Source organism: Pseudochaenichthys georgianus, chromosome 17 (genome assembly GCF_902827115.2).
Source record: "Pseudochaenichthys georgianus chromosome 17, fPseGeo1.2, whole genome shotgun sequence".
NCBI classification, from domain to species: Eukaryota; Metazoa; Chordata; class Actinopteri; order Perciformes; family Channichthyidae; genus Pseudochaenichthys; species Pseudochaenichthys georgianus.
In genome coordinates this window covers 27,852,648-27,874,602 of record NC_047519.1, presented here as the reverse complement: position 1 = coordinate 27,874,602, position 21,955 = coordinate 27,852,648, and the positions used below count along the sequence as shown (strand labels likewise).

Genomic DNA, 21,955 nt, shown 5'->3' with positions numbered 1-21,955 from the left:
ATGTTAACCATGGCAGTGGTGTCATAATCTATCAAATGTGTTTCCTTTGGATTGCAACAAGATCTATATTATCAGATTTTTAAGAATCAACTATGTGGGAAAAAAGTGAAATGTGCAATTTTTGCAAGAGTTTTCTTAACTTCATCACCTGGGGAAGGTTTTCAAAACAGTTTCTACTTGCAACAGCCTAACCATTAGCGCCAAACCGATCACTTAAAAGGCTTGTAAAATGCAATATTGTTTTGTTGTTGTTTGTAGATGTCTAAGTAACTGTCTGAGTGTCCAAGCAATTGATGTAACAACTGCCTTGAACATATCGTATTGGTTGGCTTGTAAACCATGCCGATACAAAATAGAAGGGTGACTCATTTTGATTGAGATCTCTTCAAGTACATTTCACTTCAATACTAGCATTTATTGAAACAAACGGCTGCCTTGAAGGGACAACATCAAAAAAGAAATGTATCGAATGCTTAGAAAATGTTGGGGAGTAATGGAAAGTACATTTGGTTTATAGTTAAGGAACAAAACCCTGAAAACTACGATCTGGTTATTTACGCGGACCGTTTAGAACATTATGAGGAAAGTCCTCCAACATCGGTTTGGTTGCAGTCTTTCCCCCGCTTCCTCTCCCTGGTGTCTAGACCAGAGCTGGCTATGGTGCCTTCAGGGGGATGCGTGGCGGAGGGTGGGCCGAGGATGCCAGCACGTCTGGGAAGAACAAAGGCTGCAACATGCCTCATCCCCTCCCTCTACCCACCATCACCCTCCTCTTCTTTAGATCATTAGTTGGTGTTAAAGTCAGGTATGGTTCTAATTATAGGGAGGTTTGAGGCACAAGAGAAAATATCTGTTCAAGGCCTTTCCCAGCCTACCCCCCTCTCTATAATTGAAGTGTATACAGTATGTATACACACACCATATGGTACCCCAGCAGAATAAACTATGAATAAGCTTTAAGTTAGCAACAGTTGTAGGCTGTGTGCAGTGAGTGAAAGCAATGAGTCAACAAAAATCGACTTTGAACGTACCGCTGGAGCAGTGTTCCTGCTGTTTGACTTTGTGACCTGCTGGTATACAGCCCTTGTGAAAATCAAACGCTGTATCAGCACTAACAAGTACACCACTTTGAGTCCTCTTTGTAGATGTTCAGATTTGATCTTGGAATTTTGCAAAGTGCGGACTTGATAATCAAAAGATAGAAATTAAATAAGGTTTGACCACAGTTAGGTAGTCATTATGAAACTACAGTACCGTGGTACAGCTCGCTGTTGTAGCAAATGTTGGAAAGGCTCTCTCACCCTTTGATCATTTAAACTAATCATCAGGAAGTGTTTTGACCCCACTTCCTGTCATTATAACTGTGGTATGAACAAGAAGAAAAAGATTTTGATGTCAAAATGAAAGCTTTGTAAGACCTTCTTTTCAGTATGACCTTCACAGGATTCTTTGAATGTTTTGAAAAAAAAGAATGATTGCTATTTGGAGACATTTTATTCATTCTTCCCAGGTCCATTTAACAAACCCCTGTGTGGAAGCTGCCAATGAACACCTCAGAGGCTGAAAAGGAAAATAGACGCATTTAAAGTGTTTGAAGCCAAAAAGGCAAGTTGTTCTTTGAGCTACTTGTGAATTTCCCCCTTTGTATTTCACTGAAGTTTTCTCTTATGTACAACAATTAATTCATCTAACACAGAAATATTATTTAAACCGTCAGATTGGTAGAGAGCACTTTCTAAAGCCTGCCAGTCGTTATGGGAGGAAGGAATTAAATCATGTGACGATGTTAGTTGTGCATTTGGCAGCGGCTGTGTGTGTGCTTCACTGGCGGGTGGGATCCGACCCGGGATGTGTCACTAGTCTAGCCCAAAACTGTCACTCATTTCCCGTCCTTCTGCAAGCCACCCTGCATCTCCATGCCAACGCATCTCATTAAAAAAAAATCACCCAGTACATGCCAGGGAGAAGTCCAGCCAATCTCTCTACTGCTCCCTCATTTTAATATGCAACACCAGTATTACAAGGACAGAACATGTTTCCCATTGACATTTAAATCGCCCAGTAAGATGTCATACAAAAAGTTACTCACCACTTTCAGCTCTGGCACTGACCGACTCAATGTCCATTCCTGGCTGTTGACGAAAGAGTCTAAAAGGAAAAGGCAAAAAACGAAATTAAGTCGAGCAGAATTTAAATGCATTTCCAGCTATTTTAACCAATTTGACACCAGCTACAGATGATATGGCACTAACGGAGTTTTCCATTGGATGATGGTAAAGGAGAAATCATCTGTGGGTGTTTGCCCCTGCTATCTGACCACATGCATTTTGAATGACTACCGTTTACAATGTTTTATTTGATTGTTGCCTCTGTGTTAAGTGTCCGGTCTGTAACTTTGTGTTGTATTGATACCACTGATCGGGTCTCTCTTGAGAATGAAACCCTGTGTCTCAATGAGATGTTACCTGTATAAATAAAGGCTAAATAAAAAAAAATAAAATGTAAAAGGCTATCTACATTGTGTGCAACACATTTTGAGGTGGATTCAGTAGACATTCGTTTGACAAAGCCTATCTACAGTCTGGTCAGGTTTGTAGTACACTTTGACATACTGGCAGAACTTTTATGAGAATATCATTTCATCTACTTTTTTCAAATCATCTTTTATCTGCTACACAGTAAAACATCACAGCTAACTTCGGTGCAGTTTCCTGCTGACTTGGGAGCCGTGCAGTACCAAGCGCACTGAAGTAAAAAGGGTCAAATGATTAGAAAGATGTAGCCTTCCAAACTTTCAACCTTTATTTACACCATATCCTCCAGGCGAAGCAATTTTTATTTTTATATTTGCCATTGCACTTCCATCCCAGTGCGGATTCAGACAATATTATCAGAAAAAAGATCAACAACATAACACACTGCAACAACAACTGATCCGTCAAAAGTTATTTTGAGGGAGCAAAAGGACAAAATAAAATAAAAAAAAGGCTCGTTTTCTTATTTTCAACTGATAGTAAATAGAACTATTTTGTGTTATGGACATAAGCAATTTCAACAATCAGCTCAATGATCAATATACAAGTAAACAGCAAATAGATCCAGAATAAAACACATTCAAAATATTCCCTTTTTCTCCCTCATTTGCTCATATCCATATTTTTATATAACATTTAAAACGTATAAACACACAACTTCCAAGAAGGGATTGTGAAACACCTATGGTAAGTAAAATATACGCAGCCCATTTGAATATAAGGTTTCAACACAGTACAATCGGTGAACAGGACAGTCATTACCAGGCTTGATTCAACTCGTTTGGATTTTCCAGTGACATTTAAAGACTTAGTTTGGATAATCACACTTAAAAAAAAAGGCCACAATGAAGAACAATACAAACCCTCACAACTGAAAACACAAATGACAACTCAACAAGCAGTGCCAGTTTCCCACAGAGATGGAGTACACAACTATGTGTCATAACAACTATTAGAACAAAGACCACCTTCCTGTTTTGGATCATGTTTTCTCACCATCTGAACCCCCCAAGAGGAAGATAATCTCCAACATGAGAGAGTAGACTCTATGTCTCCAGGCAACAAGGAGTGTAATACCAGCTGAACCCCCCATACTCCCTCCCCATGTCTAAACATAACAATTAAAGTGCTCACAGTCAACAGGCAGTCATCGTTACAGTAAGCCTGTTTGTTGCAGCAATGATGCTTTGCTTTTGAGCTTGCGCTAGGGCTGCTTGATTAGGGCAAAAATCATAATCTCGATTATTTGGGTCAATAATTGATATCACGATTATTAAAAACGATTATCCATTTACTTTGAAAACATCAATTTATTGGAGAAAAAACATTTTAACAGTATGTTTTTAACAGTTGATTAACCTGAACTTTAAGTATAATTCAACTGAAAAAAAAAAAAAAAAAGTAATAATTTTTAACAAATAATCGTTTTATTTCGATTACGTTTTTTTCGTAATCGTTGCAAGCCATAATCGTAATTGCGATTCAAATACGATTAATTGAGCAGCCCTAGCTTGAGGCGATGCTAATATGAAAAGAATGACAGCATAAGGTTACCACTGTCACCATACTAGGGATGGGAACGATTAATCGAATATTCGAATATTCGAAATGAATCAGGTATTCGAATAATTATTCATGTATTCGAATATGAGTTATGAATATTTGTATTAATTTTTTTTTTTTTATTAATTTTTTTTTTGGAGTGATGCCTAAGTTGATTACATATTATCAAATTGAATAATTCAATGTATTTATATACGACTATGCCATAGCTAAATGTGTTAGGTGACGTCTAAAGGTGTGTTTTGCTCCGCTCACCGGCCCCTCACAGCGGGCAGAGCTGCAGGTGCTGATCTCTCTCTCTCTCTCGTGTCCGGTTATACTTCACTCGCGTTTATGTCCAAATCCATCAGATCTAGCTAGTTCTAGCCAATGATACGGCTGCTGCCTCTCCCTACACGCGGATCACGCAGACTCAAACCTCATTTTAGGCACAAATGTGGCGCAAATGAGCTCCGCAGCCGTTGCGAGGTTCCGGCGCTAACAGTTGAGCGTGCTCCCCCGCCCCCTGTCAACACTCGCGACACATGAGTGGCCAGCCTAAACAACAATAAGCGCTGCTTGGCAACCGTGTGTGGCGGCAAAGTACATAGACATTTTGACTGGAGAGATTTAGTGTTGCCGGTATTCAACATTTTACCAGTCATAGTCCGGTAATTATTTACACTCTAAGAAGAGTCCTACACAACAGACATGGCCTCAAAAAGGAGTAATGTGTGGAAATACTTCGACCAGGTTAGTGAGTGCGGTGTAGAGGTCAAACTATGCCAAATTAAACTTATATACATGCTATACCTTGCTATACCCGCATCCTCCGTTCCAGCTGAGGGTCTTCTCTACAGCTGGCCTGATTGTGAATCGCCTTCGCACATGAAAGCTGTAGGCCTATAGCTGTCAAACTGTGATCACCAGTTCAATACATTTGACAAAATCGACTTGGTTTCTACACTTATTTGAACATGTATGTATTTCTAAAAAAATCTTGAAAAAAAATGTACAAAAAAATGTACAAAAGAAAATTCTGAATTTTTTTTTTTACCCAACTTTTTTTTTTTTTTATAGGATATGTACATTTCGGTTAACCGGTTAACCGTTTTTTGGGGGGTCGAATATTCGAATATACATTTGCTTTCAAATTCCCATCCCTACACCATACAATACAACATGTTTGTAATGTATCTTCAAATGTATGCTAAAAGCCTGCATGACTCATAGCTAGGTAGACCTGAGCCACAAATTCCTTATCCCACTACAATTAAAGTAAAAACACCCCCTGCTAAAATGTTTGCTTATTTCTGACCTCTATGCACAAAGAGCCTTGTGCTCCTCTAAGTGTCTCACTTGTTGTGGGTGAGGAGAAAAGTTCATCCCTCACAGAAGGGCCTTTCAGCAAGCATTGTGTGGAGCAGGGTAGTCTTTAAACAGCACGCCCCATGTTAAGCCCTCTCAGTGTGGGTTTGACATGTCTGAACAAGAGCGAAGACACCCATCTGATTCAGTATCAGGTCACTGCTCTGAGACGATATCAGATTAGACTGCTTCTTAATTTACTTGGATTTCCTGTCATTATGGTTGGATTTATATTTTCCAGATGCAATCTATACATTGACATCATGATTTCTATTTCTATTATGTTATTTTCTAGTAATTGGAGGGTTGAAAAAAGTGAACATTGACCACACATTGCTAGTTGTCAAACACGCTGAAAGGTTCCAGTCTTTAGCATTACGGCAACATTAACAAGTAACGAATAAAAAGAGAAATAAACCTAAACAACAAAGAGTTAGAGTTTAAATAAAGTAAAAATAACAACAACAAAAACTGCTAGATACCCAGATGGTTTTCTCCCATTTTCCACATAATAAATGTTTCAAAGAAGGCTAATTAAAAAGGTAAATCCATAGATAACGGAGGAGAACTAAGTATCATTCAAAAGAAACACATGAATGGAGGCTGCCCACTTCGGCTGCTGCAGACCCATTATTATTGATCATAACAACACCATTTATGTTTCAAGACCGAAAAGAAGAAAGGAAGATGAAATGATGAGCTTTTACACAAGATTGGACAGTGCCTGACATGTGCATAAGAAGTCTTTTAACCAAATCATACATTTCCTCTCAGACACACACCCATTACAAACTGTAACAAAGAGAATGCCTATTTTTAAATCCTTGGAGTAGATACAATAGAACCAGTTTGCTCCCATGCAGGCAAAAAGAAAAACCTAATTGAAACCATGTGCTCTGTATTACGTCACTCTTTAAAAATGAGCATCCCTACATTACCGTGTCCCAGAATGCCTATGGAAACAGAGAGCCCCCGCGTTTGTGATGCTTAGAAAGGACACCGGTGTCTTTGTCTCTGTGAGGGGGAAACTGCGTTGCCAGCTTGTTTGTTAGAGTTTTCACTTCACTGCTCATGTCTACTCGGATCAAAATGACCATTCAGTTTGAGGGTAGTGAAACACAATCACCCAACACCCCCCACACCACTTATTCCATTTCATGAGAAAAGAAAACGCAAAGCGAGCACAAACTATGAGCGTACAGTGGTTTTCTGAGTGTGTGTGTACGTGCATACATGCAGGCATTTTCACGTGCAGTGATTTTTGAAGTGGTTTTTGGAATTAGAGGGGACAACCTTGAGGTCAAAACTTCCGCTCTCAACCGAATTTCCAAACATGCTTTCCCACCGTCAGAAATTATAGAGTGAGACTTCAGCTAGCAATCAGTCGTTCCCTTATATGCCAACCTCAGGGCCAACCAACATTCTGTGTGACTACTTTTACCATGCCTGTCTTGACAAAACGATCCCGTATCATCTTCCAATTGTGCACCGCTCTCCAAAACCTTTTCAACAGACCACCACCCAGTCCGAGCTCTTATATCTGTTCCTTTAAGCTCCCAAACACCAACGTCTTAATCTGATCAGAGGAAAGTAAGAGACAAATACAATCCACAGAGAACTAGGTACAAACCTTTATGCCATGTCCCTCTAATGAGCTCCGTTTGGCCTGCCCTACTTAACGCTATATGCCTTGTGTTGTTTACCAACAGCCAGACATTGATCCTTTCCCGGGAAATAAAGAAGGAGATTTGCAAATCGGGTTTAAAGGGATCTTGCCGAACAATGCAGGGTGACTCATTCTTCTCTTAACTCTAAATTGAGTGAGTTTGATTGATCTTTTCTGATACTCAAAACAGTGCATGTGAACAAACTGATGGCAATACTGCATACAAAGTAGAGGGTGATTTACAAATTGCATACCTATTCAATTATTAAAAAACTAAAGTTTGAGTGTTTATATGGAAGGCTCCTCCTCACATACTCGACAACAATAACAATGAACAAAATGTACCCGAGCTGAGATAGATCAAATATGAGTTGTAATCAGATGTTCCTCTACTCCAGTGTATCACACCATTACTTTTCAATATCGTGCTGTCCCCATTTGTCTCCAACAAGTGAGAGTTCAATATCACAGTGTTACTGTTTGAAATAATCTATTTGTCTTGAAGAGAATTACCTGTTGGGAGTCTGGCTCCCCTACCCCTGCTGGTTTGAAGGAAATAGGCAAATGCATTGTTTTAAACAAATGTATCTGCAGCTTTTGAAGCAAGTATTATAATTCCAACTGCAAGGAAAAGTTAATACAATAAATATTGCTGCCAAGAATTGAGAAGTGAAAAACACAAAGCAAAGGGAATTCCATCCTTATAAATAAATATGTCAGATTCGAGATTAAAGGAGAATGGGTGACACACATGGGGGATTTCTTTGAAATTACCAATGGGTAACGGCAAGCCAAGGGCACGTCAGAATAAATACGCATCAGTGAGCACTTTTCTGTCTACTGGATCCTGCCGTCACCATATCAAAATACTTATTATAAAGTTATATCTACAATCCCATTCTTGGCGTTTCAACTTTCACTAGATAAGTGTATTGCTGACCACCTACACCGCATGGAAAGCCACCCCTCCTCCAACCCAAAGACCCCCAGAGAGCCCCATCTCAGCACATGGCTCACTGATCACTCATGCCTCTCCGGGCTCGACAGAGTGGCTTTGTTCATCCACAGGTGGGGGTGGGGACGCGGTCTGCACACCTCAAACCCATCATCCTGTATCTCCCTTCCCCCAAACCTCACCACATCTAGGAGTTATCATCAGGAAACACTTGAACCGAGTGTGTGTACGCGCATGTGTGTGTTTAGTTTTGTGAGGGCTGGGCTTCGGCTTTCTGGATTTAATTTTGGAGCAAACACTTAGGCAGGTAGCAACAGGCGGCGAGACCCGCCCAGGGCATTGAGCACCTAACTTTACTCAAACTGATCGGCACACCTACATTCCTAATGCCTGACTGACTCTGCTGGGGAATATATGGACAAATACAACTTGTAACTTCACCACAAGAACAGGTATCCTTGGTAACATATCATGTGAGAACACAAATAAACCGGGAGACGAACAAAGTTGACCTCAGGACCCATTTAGAGTGTAATGCTAGCATGAGAATGAAATATCCGCTTTGTTGGTTCAAAAGGTTGGCGTAATGAGAGTAAATACAGGATGTGTGCGACATGACATTAGTTGAAGTCATTAAGTTGTCATGGACAACTAATTAGGTCTTCATGTGAAGAGGTGAACATGGGTACAAACAACGTAGTTAAAAACAGCTATTAATTCAGATAGGTACAAATATCTGGCTATCTCTGCCTGGTCTTCTAGGCAACTGGACAAACACTCCACTTTCAGAGTTAACCTTTAAACACAGTGCTAAAGTCATCTTCCTTTCTCCCCATCATTATCGCATGTAAGCCCTCTTAATTTAGCCCTGCTAGGCTGCCAAACAAATCCCCATTACAGCCACTAACTGCTTTAATGCTACTGCTTTAAGCCGTGTCTCTGTGAGGCCAGCAGACCTGTGTGTGGGTAAATCAGAGACCGTACTAAGGCTGTTTTACACTACAGTAAAACAAGCCATTGTAATGGGTCCTTATCAGTCACTGCTGATTTGACTTAACTGTACCTACTTGTTTGCTGAAATTCAAAAAGTGTATGCGAGACAAATGATTTGCTGTGTAAGTGCTTGCACAGATGAAAAACACTGGAGAAATGAAGTGCCCAAAATAGAAATTCCACAAGGACCTCTGGAACCAGACGTTTTTGAATGCCATCCAAACTCACAATTCCCCATGTGTTTTTCATTTGCCTGTCCTTCTAAAGAAATACAGTGCACTTCCGTCTTTCTTTCAAGCTGTAACTTTCTGTTCAGTGAAGAAACTTTAAATGGAAAACTGAGCTGAGAAATACATTCAGTAATCTTATAGGTCTTACCTTGACCTTTGTGGGAGTCAATGCCTGCCAGAGTCTCTATGGCGACTGGCAGTGACTTATTATTCTCTGCCAGGGGATCTTGGCCGGTGTTGTTGCTCTCGGACTGCTGGTTTTCACATTTGCCACTGAATGTCTGCTCTTTCCGCCTGAAACGGTTGGCTATAAGCTGCCATATGCTTGGTTCTTCCTGAACAGGTTTGGAAGACAGTTTTGTTGGACATAGGGGTACTTCCATTACCTTTACCTCCCCCCTGCTGTGGTACTGAATGTATTGCATTACCCCATCCTCAATCTGCTCACTGGAAGTTGGAAGTGTTCTTCCTGTGAGATACGAAAAGGGCCGTGGACTCATTGTGGTGTCCTCGGCCATACATGTATTCCGAGAGCACTCCTTTAATTCCCCTTCAGACCCTAGAGTAACTTTGTCCCTGGGCCGAGTCCTCCTGATTCGCAGGCTGAGGCTCCGTCTTAACGAGCTCAGTGTACTTTTTGGAGCATCAGATGTAGAAGATTTGGGAGAAGATTTCACTTCACTTTCCTTTTCTTTGCTCTTATCAGGAGGTGCTTTTCCAAAAAGCCTCCAATGAAACCCCCCTTTGAGAAAGCCTACTCCATCACTCCTCTGGCTGTCTATCTCATCATCAGAGCCCCTCTTTCTTAGCTCCAGCACTGTCATACTGACAGGCCTGGCCTTCCAGTTCCTCTGGCTGACCCTGGGGGTCACCTCTGCGGGAAACAAAGGCCGCTGAGCAGGATTGAGGCCATCCACAGCCCTCAGCTCAGCCTTCCTGCTCCTGTTCTGCAGGTTGCCGTCCAAAACGCCTGCCCTGTTGAGGGGGTGCTGGGTCCGGGGCTCAGACAGGACTGGACCTGGGCCTGCCAGCATGCACACACTCCTGGGCCTCCGCAGCCGCCTTTCTTGATCAGGTTGAGAATCTTTTTGCTGTTTGACTGAGTCGCCATACATGCTCACCGTTCTCCTACCCAGCGGGGCTTCATCCTGGCGCGTCCTTCGCAACACAGCCCGGGGCAGAGAGCTATGTCCTGCAACAGTGCCATGTTCCCCAAAGACGAGCCCTTTAGCATGGACGGTGACAGGTCGTAATGTTGAGCTCTGAAAGTGTCGCGCCTGGGTGTCTGTCAGAGCGACTGACTCTGCAGCGTCTCTGCCTTGCTGTGAGGAGTCACCTGAGTTTTTGCTGGGCTGTTTCAAAAACCTGTCTGTCTTCATTTTTCCCTCCACCTCCTCCAGCTCCTCCTCATTTTCTTCCTCAACTACTTCCTCTCTTTGCCTCCCAGCTCTACCTGTGCGGCTCAGGGAGGGCCACCTGTCAAGCTCTTGCCGTGCCCTGCCCAGCCTGGGGCTGTTCTCCATTGGCACTACACTCATCATCTCTCCTCCTCGATGGCAATCCTCAACCAAGGTGTGGGTGACCCGGCCCATTCCCAGTCCCGACACCAGTGCATCTCCCTGTGTTTCATTCAGGGTTACAGAGATGTGGTAAACAGTTTTGCCCTGCTGCTGTTGGCCAATAGCTGTACTCCTTGGGGTCACATCCACGGTCCCACTGCTAAGGAATAGCATGGCACCCAAAACTGATTTACAAATACATCCTCATCCACAAGCCCGTAGCACAAGCCAGTGTTCACATTCTGCTTGGGAGTTGTTGAGACTCATAAAATCCTTCAATTGAAGACTAAATTCCTATGCCAGGCATAATCCTTCACCTCTGACATGGGGAAAAACTCAGGCTCCTTAATTCACACAGACTCACACAGGCGTGTAGATGGTAGCTGCCTTCTCCCCACACTCAGTTATGCATGTATTGCATGGGCAGATGAACAAAAGAAAAGAAAAAAATCCACTGCTCGCTTGGCAAAAAAGTCTCATCTCTAATAGTTGCAAAAGTAGCACATTTAGAGAAAACTTGAATCAACCTTCCTCTTTGGCAAGTTACGCAGAGTGAGCCGTCCTTGTTGTTGGCGGTGCAGACAAACCCCTTAATCTCTGAGCTCTTGCCATGCAGAGCATGAGGGAGTGTGTGTCTGTTTGAACTTTCAGCTGCCTTCCAACCCCCGGGACACATGGAAAACAAGGAATGGATCCCACAGGCATTACACACGCCCTCCTGGTTTCTCTGGAGTAGCCCCCAGAGACATAAACAAACACCGGTGAACATGAGATTTAGAGAAGACTGAGCTGATTACATACTGTGGTAATCTACAAAGACTACCAGCAATGAATGGACACTTTGTCCTCGGACCATTGGCATAACACAAAGAACGGATACTCTGCTATTTGTAATAGAAGAAGAGAGAATGATGTACACCAAGTTGTTTGCTAATGTATCCACATTTTAGTGACCACCAAGTTGTATTAAATTGAAGGGTCTAGCATAACTACAATCCTTAAGTTGTACACAGTCATAATCACGTTGTAAAGGAGAAACTTGCACAATAAAAAAAAAATGCCTGCCTCTCACTACAGGACCAAAAAAAACACGTAAGCGATCGTAACCTGTGTTAGTAACATGTAGCACTATCCACACAACCACACATCACGCTTCCAGTGGCTCCCACTACACAGCCCACACAGAGTGGGTGAGTTTAAGCTTAATGGGGCGAACAGGCTTTGCATTTTCCCCATTCCATTTTCTCTTTTTCACAGGTGTCGTGCTCCATTATTCTTTAGGGAATTGAAATGGGGCCATCAAATATGTTTGGCCATGTACAATATAAAAAACAATCATCTGAATCATGCCAGATTTTACCTGCTCAACCCTGCAGCGCACTATTTACAGTGGGGTTTGGGCTGGAACACTGCCCCTATGTGGTCAGAAACTGAACAATGCTGGGAGGAAACAGAAACATGGGGAATTTTTCTCTGAGGTAGCTTTTGACAATTGCCACTGATCCATCCATCTTCTCCCGCTTATCCGTGGTCGGGTCGCGGGGGTAGCAGTTCCAGCAGAGAGCCCCAAACTTTCCTTTCCCTGGCGACATCAACCAGCTCTGACTGGGGGATCCCAAGGCGCTCCCAGGCCAGCGAAGAGATATAATCCCTCCACCTGGTCCTAGGTCTACCCCTTGGTCTCTTCCCAGCTGGACGCGCCCAGGTGGCATCCTAACTAGGTGCCCGAACCACCTCAACTGGCTCCTTTGCCACTGATATTATATATAAATATTTATTTTTGACACAAGACAAGATCAACCTTTTTGTATTTGTATATTATATTGAAACCTCTCCTTACAGCATTTTCTATATAACATACAGAATCGGACCCAGATGATTTATGATCTAGCATTACTGCTAATGAGGGATGTTGGCAGGGAAAACCTGAAACAGTGCGTCACTATGGGAAATCCAGTAAAACCCTGAAGCTGGAATTTGCAGCTTTGTGCAAAGAGCTGATTCTGATCATCATCAGCACTCAGTATTTATCATGAACTACATTTGTCAATAAAAAATACACCCTAAAGACGATGTGAAACGCTGATCATTTATTTAATTTGAAAAGGAAAATTGCACCAAATGACATTACTTTAAACTCATCTAAATCAGGGCCATTGCATCTTATACGATTTACAGTATGTGTGAGAATTGATATTCAAGGTTTTTCTTGGTGCCCTTTATCCTTTTGTGTTCTTATCAGAGGTGTTACTTTATTATATTACAATTATTTTTGTTCCAGTAAACCCAGGGCTCTACTTTTGACAGTGTACTTCAGTCACACATACACAATCAGGGAAATCTTCTTTCTAGGTTTTGGTTTTCAAATAAATTGAGTGAAGTTAATTCAAATGTAAAGATGCTTCGACAGTTAGGTTATTTAAGCTGTCCAAACTCACTGTTTGACTTTACCTGTGTCTAGGAAGCAAGGGTTCGTAATGATATGAGGCTCATCGTCAAGCAAGCAGTCCTTTTCGCTCCATTGCATCTGGTGGTGTCGAGTTCGCCTACGACCCCCGAAGCACAGCAACATAGTCAACCTCAAAGTGACTTCTCCATGACTCACAATTTAACCAAAAACGGTGAAACATCCAGGTGCCTGAAATATCACGTGTCAGTTTGAATAGTCCATCTTTACACTTCCCTCTTCTCAGTTATAGTGCTACATGCAGGCATTGCTGTGAGAATCTCCTTCATGCAGACCTGATAATGTAGCTACCAGCAGAAGCCCGAGCAGTTACAGGAGAGTCTGAGGAAGTGGCCCGGAGAGGCCGAGTGTCACGGTGCACTTGGAGTCGTTTCCTCTAGGTAATTCGTAATACAGGTGTTGGCTAGCAGGTTGCTACATAAGAAACACTGATAGGATTACAGTTAATCCACTATACTGTTGTCTCCGTTGTTGCGGCTGGTCCAGAGGAAACCGGCGCTGTGGTAAATCCTGTGATTTTGAAGTGCTGACTTGGTCACAAAGCTGCTCTTGTATGCTCGTCTCTCCTCCTCTGTCCCACAGCTAAATGTTTCTCCCTCTTGTAACCTTATCTAGACGGCGGCTGGGAGGGTTTTTCAGAAAAACTGGATTAGCATGTTTTGAGGTTCCTGAATTACCCTCCCCCTCCGTATCTGTGTGTTGACATCAGTGTGATTGTGAGCAGATGTCATACTGTGTGTCTGTGTTATCTCTTCATTGAGTGTGTGTGTCACTGTTACAAACAAGTGTACTGTAGTTGTTTGATGGCTCTGATATGACTGTCCTTTAATTCCCTAACCTTGGTGTTTTCAAAAGTTTTCTTGGTACTTTTATCTCTCTTACCATATTTGGTATCATTGTCACCCAACATATATTTTGAAGTACATTTAGCTGACTATCCCAAGCCCTGAAATGCAAAATGACATTGAAAACACCCCACACTTGTATAAAGTAAATAAGAATACTAGAGGGAATAATTTTGTTATTGTTACCTAACGGCAAATAGCACTCAAACGTAATTCTGAAAAGTGATATAGTTGTATTGCAAAGCACATGTCAGTCCTTAATCATATTGTCTGAATGTTTGCTCCTCTTAATTGAATTCAATAAGAGCTTATGTTAATCAATAACACAAACTAAATCACTTGATTTTATTTTATTTGAGGCATCTGCAAAAGCTCTTGAAATATATTTATTGTCAAAGTTTGAGCAAACTTTTGAAATTGGGATGTCTCCATGCTGCAGTCAGCTACTACTGGAGATAGTGAGAAGCTGAATTGGTGAGGGTATCATCCATTACCTTCAGGGCTTAAGCAATGTAAGCGCTTCCGATACCTTCTGAACGCCTAGAAGCAGGAGGCACAGGACAAATAGGTTTAAACAGCAGACATGACAGAAGGGCAGCACTGGTGTGTTTATATAAGGACACTGACACCACGTGTGACAAAGGCTGGTGTTGTCTAGCAAATCGCATGAATCATCAAAGCCACGAATAAAGCTTACTAACCCCTCGTCAGTATCTGAGTCAGCACATATGTACACTCTTTCTAGAATACGGGTAGCTTGATCCGTCAATGAGGGTGGCGACCTGCCTTAGGCTGATGAGCACAAGGTTGGTAGGTGGTTGTATTCAAACGCTGCCTAATGTTTCTTCTCGATATGGTGTTGTTGACTTCATTCACAAAACAGCAGCCTGGTTCACACCTGACAGGCATCCATCCTGCTTCAGTGTCGCACAGAGAGACAACATATCATGTGTTCTACTATCTGAAAATAGTAACATATATGTGTCACCCGCATTATTCAGAGGCGGAGCGCTTTGCATGACGAATCAGTGCCAAAGAGGGCAGTGATTCAACAGCTCTAATAAGAATAAAAATGTCCATAACACTTGTTTTCCCAGGTATTGATGTCAGGCTTTAGATAAAGCCAAGTGTGAACATGTGAGTGTAAATGAACATATAACAGAGGGAGGAAATTATTCAAAGTCCTCAGAAATAGTTTGATTGAAGAGACTTCTGACCTCAATGGACTTGAGTCAGAAAGCGAGTGGCGTCACCACAGCCCAGACACATGAGCTCCGGATAGCCAATCAGCCCTCTATTCCAGTAGATTCTGCCCGAGGCTTCAATCACACCGAATGACTCCCGATACCATCTTTTGGATTTTCAGCTGGTTGCAAGCACACAATGCATATTCTATGCTTCTTTTGGAAAAAGACTCAACAATGTTCAGACTCTCCAGAATCACTCACATTTGCTATATAAAAAAGGCAGTATGTTAACAGTGCAATGTGTTGAAATACCTTTACAAATTAATCTTCTATGGTCGGAAATCTTAGTTAGTTGTTAGGATATTTAGCATTTTCCGTTAAAAAAGTTCCAACTTCTTAATTATAATATATACAATAAAAAAAGGTTTTCTTTCAGGACTATTAGTCAAAGAAAAAAAGCAATCATGACTCCGATTTGGGCCCTAGGGATCCTTGATGGGTATGTCTTACTGTTTTCTGACTAAAAACCAAATGACTAATCTGGACAGAAATGGACCGACATGTAAAAAGCTAGTTTACTATGAGGGTATTATTAAAGCTGAACAATACATCACTAATGCAGGTGTTATTGTTAGCGTTTGAAAGCTGGTTATGATGGATTCACAAGTGTCAATCTGAGCTATACCCCTTTAAAAGTTACTGCAACCCTTTACTAGGCCACCTTTATTCATTTTACCACATCATGATGACATTGCATAACACCCTTGTATTCTCTGGCTGATCAGCGAACCAAGCTAGGGGGGAAATATGATACTACATACAACAAGGGGAATACATTATCACAGTTAATTATAAGTGTGGGCAGTCACAAGGGAGTTCCTCTGGAGCACACTGATATTTGCCTGGGTGTGACTATTCAGCTCTGTGGCACAATTAACACTTGATGCAACCCTCCTAAAATATTACAAACAGGTCTGTCACACCGTAAATTCCCTTGAGAGGTTATAATTTGATAAAGAAACACAATGGAGAGGGTTGTTGAAGCTGAAAACTAAAATGAGGTGTTTGTCCCCAAATGAACGCGAAACAGTATTTATTCCCAAAGGCCACATTCTGAATCACTTACCGATGTAAACAAACTGCAGTTTGGTCGCGACGCAAGCCAAGTGTGCACGCAGGAACACGTGTACCCATACGAGAAAAACACACACTATGAAAACAAGCCAATATGTGCTTTTGATTCTCCTTCACCGACTACATGACACCAATTTAACAGACCACGTTCCCCTCTCTGCATAGACACTGAATTAATATCTGCAAATGAATAAATCAGGAGGATCATACACAGAGACAGAAGCGGTACAGACAGCGGGGAAAGTTTCTGATAATTATGCTTGCAGTAGTGGTATTGAGCGTGGGTGTAGAGCTTTTTAAAATGCAGCTGCACTAGCGACGAGCACACGTCATCATTGCTCCACTGCAGAGAAAATGATAGGTTCGAGGACGTCTGTGGGAGGTTGTGAACAAATTCCAGACGCTTCTCTCTCTAAAATTCAGGTTTGAGAGATATATATATTGTGTGTGAGAGAAAGACAGATAGGAGAGACAGTGTGTATTCTTTGCATAACCTGCACAAAGCCCTCTTATTATAATGTTTGACATCCAAGATGCTCTGTGCTAATGTTCCTGTTTCTTTCTTTCTTTCAGAAAAGACTGGACTGGAAACGATATTAAACATATCGTGCCACAGATCGATGTTTGGCTGCCGTGTGTGTTTGCACCTGAACATGTACCAAACATGCATGGGTGGATGAATGGGCAGAACATTTGACTTCATGACTATTGCTTCGTGCAGTTATCACTACCACCCTGCAGCCAGCATGTTACTATTCCTTTGATGTGTCAGATGGAGAGATCCAAGGTGCAGAAAACTGTGGGTGAGGTTTGCAGACTTGGCTGGAGAGAATGGAACAACTGAGCGCAGAAAAAGGTCGTTTGAATTTCAATAGCTGGGAATGGGCAGGGGAAACACGGAGGCATGTACTGGTTCGTAGAAGATGACAAAATAACCGGAGAGAGAACGTAGGGGGAGGCTGCGGAGAGAAGCGGTTTTTTCTCTGGCAGGTTTGTGTGGGCTGGTGGCTCCCAGTCCTCCTCCTCCTCTACACATGAGTTTGCAAACCCCCGCTTACTTCTGGTGTCATCTTTTTGAAAACCTGCCTTCAAACTCGCATTTATGTAATAGCTTTGATGTGGTATTGCATTGTGCAATCTTTATTCTAATGTAGGAGTTGTAATATCAGTATTATTTGTGGTATTAGTACACAGTAGCACAGAGAGGCAACCTGAAAGTTCATCATAAGGGAGCAGAGATGAGGTATGCTTCATTTTAATGAAAAATGAACTGAAAACTTTAACATCTCTGTAAAGCACCAGCTTGGTAAGGGAAGTCAGAAATAGGAATGGGCAATATATCAACATTAATTGATATGATACAAAATTACAAATTCAATTCCACCAATAAATATTTTCTGCTTGTTCTCGCTGTTCTGTTATTTGCCTTTTCCCACTTAGTGATCATTTAGATCAATATTCAGCAATATGACTGAGTAAATATTTAGCAAAAGCACCCATGTTCAACCCAAACATCTCTACCCATCTACAAATATCTATAATGATGTATTTGTTAAAATATGTTTGTAAAACAGATTTTCTGAAGAGAGCACAGATCTAGTCAGAGGTAGGGAAGAGTTTAGAAGAAGAGCTTTGAGTATTGAAATAACTTATTGTAGATTCAAGCGATCAGGCTACATGGATCATCTTCTTCCTCCAGTTTCATTCCTGTAACAGCAACATCTAATCTGTCATACACCATCTGGCCTTGATCTCCATCCTGTTTTAACAATACCGCAGTTGTTCAAATAAATGGATCTGCCAATCACAACATTAGCCAGCCACAAACTGACATCATCTGGCTATGACACTGTAAAGCCACTAAGAGCCAACTGGACTTTAGTTCAGATTTGTTATTCGTACTCAGGAGATGCTCATCTTTACATGAGACATTTCAATGGGTTCTTTCTGTCAAAAAAATTGCAAAAATACATCTACAGTATATTATTCTGTTCAGTCTTCTTCTTTTCACTCCTTTTAAGGTTTTTATTCAATGTGCTGTTCAAAAAACATGGCCAAGAATAAAGACACATTTGGGCACAGGCTCCTATGTAATTTCCCACGCCTTTTGTCTCTGTTCCTGTGCCGCCCATACATGCTGAGACAATAAGCTGGGAGCTTCGCTAGGAAGCTGACAACACCATTTTACAAAGAAGTCAGGAGGAAGACCATCCTTCCTACTGATACTCCCCCACTAGCGCGAATAGCATGCACACCTAAAGAACAGCTGCTGATATTAGTTTCTTTCTAGATAAAACGATTCATGAACCTCAAGTTTACAAAATAAAGACCCATTGTTCCTGCCTTGATGCAACAACATTTTGCGTACCGTTTACAACTGTGTGATCAGTCTTCAACAGATAGCGGCTCCATGATAGTGACGCATCATTGATTCAGTTTTCAACGTGGGATTAATTGTTGTGATATTCATTAAGCTAGCATATTTGCGACTGATGAAATCTTAAAGCCTGTGAAATGGATGTGGGAGATTTAGTTCCACAGGTGACTGACAATTAAGCCACGCTCCACTAGTTCAATTCAAATGGCACACAGTGTGACGGGCACCTCGGCAACTAATCACTAGCATGGAGCATGGAAAGTGATGGGGACAGAGGTAAATATTTTACACCGGTTGCAAAAAATCTATTTCCGTAAAATATCAAAAACACTACATTGAATTTCATAGGTATAAATGCCCTCCCTATGGCTTGCACAGGCTTGACACCTCCTTAAGTCGTTCAAAAGTGGGGTTTAGGCATGACATTGAATAACTTAAATCATTTCTAGACGTTGTGAACCTCCATCAGAAACGACACGCCATAAGTATTCTGCATGAGAACATGTCCTCCGTCAGACAGCCAGGCACGGAGGCTTAGTTCCAGATCAGCCGCCGTCTACAGTATGTGAATGACACGGGCGTTGAGGTTGGAGAGGCCACTGCAAACATCTGTACCCAAATTGGTGAAGTTTAGGACAGGTATATTCGTCAAAGTCAGTATGGCGGACTTATATTACACACTCTTCATGACATTTTTAGGTGCCCTTAACATAATGACACATCATCCTGTCCCTTGCAGGTACATCGGAGGAGGAAACAATTCATTATGCGTATGGTTTCAGTCCAGCATGATGTAGGCACGAGCAGCAGGTCGAGGTGAACCAGAAAACCTGAATGTGATTCAACTGGACGTGGAGACACTGAGTGATGGACCCGACCATTTTTCCTGCAATTTGGCTTCCGAGAAATGACGACTGCCTGAGGGCTTTTGTTATTATGTCAACCAAGCCGGAAAATGGCAAATGGACTAGCTGGGATACAAAAAAAAACAAAAGCTTAACAACAGTAATATAGAAGCATTATCTTATTATCGGTATTGTTTATTTTTGTCCTTTTTTTGGATAAATGTGAGGATATCAAAACTGCTGATATGATTCTCCGCAGGGCCTCACAGTGTGCTGAACACACAGTTTCTCTGACTCCATCTCATGTTTACGGAAACATTTGTGTCAGATTTTGACACTGACAACTGATAGATGTATCAACATAACACACAACTATTGGCTAAAAGCCCAATTGTGTTAGTTTGAAGAAACAAGAGGGGCAAAAAGCAGGGATGCAAACTCAAAAGGTATGAAAAGGGTGACAAGGATCCGAGCCCACGGAATATCGGCTTTAAAATGAGGAATTACAGAGGATTTTAGCAGTCAGAACAACTAAAGCAGCAGGTAATAATAACAGAAACGCCAGAGTCACATCGAATAGAAATATATAAAACAGTGTGAGAAAAAGTTTTTAGAGAGTACTTGCCCATGGACAAGTGAGTTTGGAAATGTACTTGTCCGAATACATTTTTCACTTCTCCAGAATGGACAAAAATTGGGGCCACTGGAATCTTCTTCTTCGTCATCGTATTTTACATTTTCCCACGGTTTTTATGACACCGCTAACGTAAGTGAGAAGTGAGATTTTACTGCATCACACATAGGGTTGGGTATCGTTTGAATTTTAACGATTCCGGTTCTCCTTTTCGATTCCGGTTATTTTCGGTTCCGGTTCTTTGAGAGGGTAAAAATAAGTCCCATGACAAACTGGGAGAAAAATATATTTATGAAAACATTAAGTCAAATCTGTATTCCTATTTACAAATCACATAGTTTAATTTCTTACGGTTATTGAATACAATTATATAAAAATAATCTCTGCATTGTTTAGTTAGTTCTAAGTGGTGCAGTTTGAGAATGTACAATTGGCCCAGTCTCCTCTGATGTTACACTGCCTGTGAGACAGAGTCCAACCACACATGTCCAACACATAGGACATAACCTAATAATAATAATACATTATATTTATAGCCTATAGGCCTAGCGCTTTTCTACAACGCAAAGACGCTTGCACGCTTACACACGTCCTGCAATACACATTACATCACTGTTTGTAAAAGTAAAGAAATAGTATTTTCATTTCCATAATATACTTTCTATACCCTGCTTCATAAACAATACTGACATCCTGCTCCTCCGAGTCTGGGGGTCCGGGGATGTGAGGACAGCGCGAGGACAGACAGGGAGGCTGCTTCACTTCATAAAGGAAATGGTGGTTAATATTAACACAGGAGTTAAAACGCTTAATAACCTTCATTACGTGTTAGAGAAAGAACATAAGAAAGTTTGACAAAGATGAGGCTGTTAAACGGGCAGCGGATCCGCTGTGTGTAGAGAGAGAGAGAGAGAGAGAGAGAGAGAGAGAGAGAGAGAGAGAGAGAGAGAGAGAGAGAGAGAGAGAGAGAGAGAGAGAGAGAGAGAGAGAGAGACGCTGAGCCGCACCGAGCAGCGATCAGCTGATACGGAGCATAGAGAGAGCTGCAGTCCGCGGGGCTCGGCCTCGCCTCCTGTCCTCACAACTCTTATTAATCCCGGTACCGGAAAAATTGTTATTTGTTCCTACTCGGAACCGAGTGTTGCTTCCCAAGCCTGCCACTGTGCTACACTTCCCGCCCCGCTCCGCCCCCGTCTAACTGTACAGAAAGCGGCGAGATGCATTTCCTTAGGAATCGACAAGCAGAACCGAAACTAACACTTCTAAACGAACAATGGCGGACACGTACAATTTGCGAATGAGTTCTGCCTTTTGTAAACTGAATGTATCAATAATTTGTCAATAAATCAGGTCGAAAAACGTCACTTGTCCGCCGGACAAGTCAATTGAAAGATCTACTTGTCCGATATTGTAAATAACACGTCCCGGACGGTGGGACGTGTACTTTTTCGCACACTGTAAAAGCTTTATTTTAATTGTGTAGCAGTCAGTTTATAATTTTGGCAGCACTGTTGAGCATTTTGAAAATGTATTACTATGTACTATACTTGGGTACAATTTTGAGATACTTGTACTTTACTTAAGCATTTCAATGTTTTGCTACTTTGTTCTTCTACTCC

General features: G+C 41.7%; 1 protein-coding gene across 3 annotated transcripts in view; it reads right to left on the bottom strand.

The window, feature by feature from the left end:
- The window catches only part of agap3 (ArfGAP with GTPase domain, ankyrin repeat and PH domain 3), a 122,876-nt gene that overhangs the window by 64,438 nt on the left and 36,483 nt on the right, over positions 1-21,955 (bottom strand). For 2 of the 3 annotated variants that reach the window (XM_071206230.1, XM_034104556.2), the window contains exons 1-2: positions 9,437-11,384; positions 2,090-2,148 (exon numbers count right to left, since the gene is read on the bottom strand). In XM_071206230.1, coding sequence (XP_071062331.1) covers positions 2,090-2,148; positions 9,437-11,021 — 1,644 coding nt within the window. In that variant the 5' untranslated portion in view covers positions 11,022-11,384. Of the gene's footprint in view, positions 1-2,089; positions 2,149-9,436; positions 11,385-21,955 lie in introns of those variants that run through there. The other variant, XM_034104557.2, reaches the window with a different exon arrangement.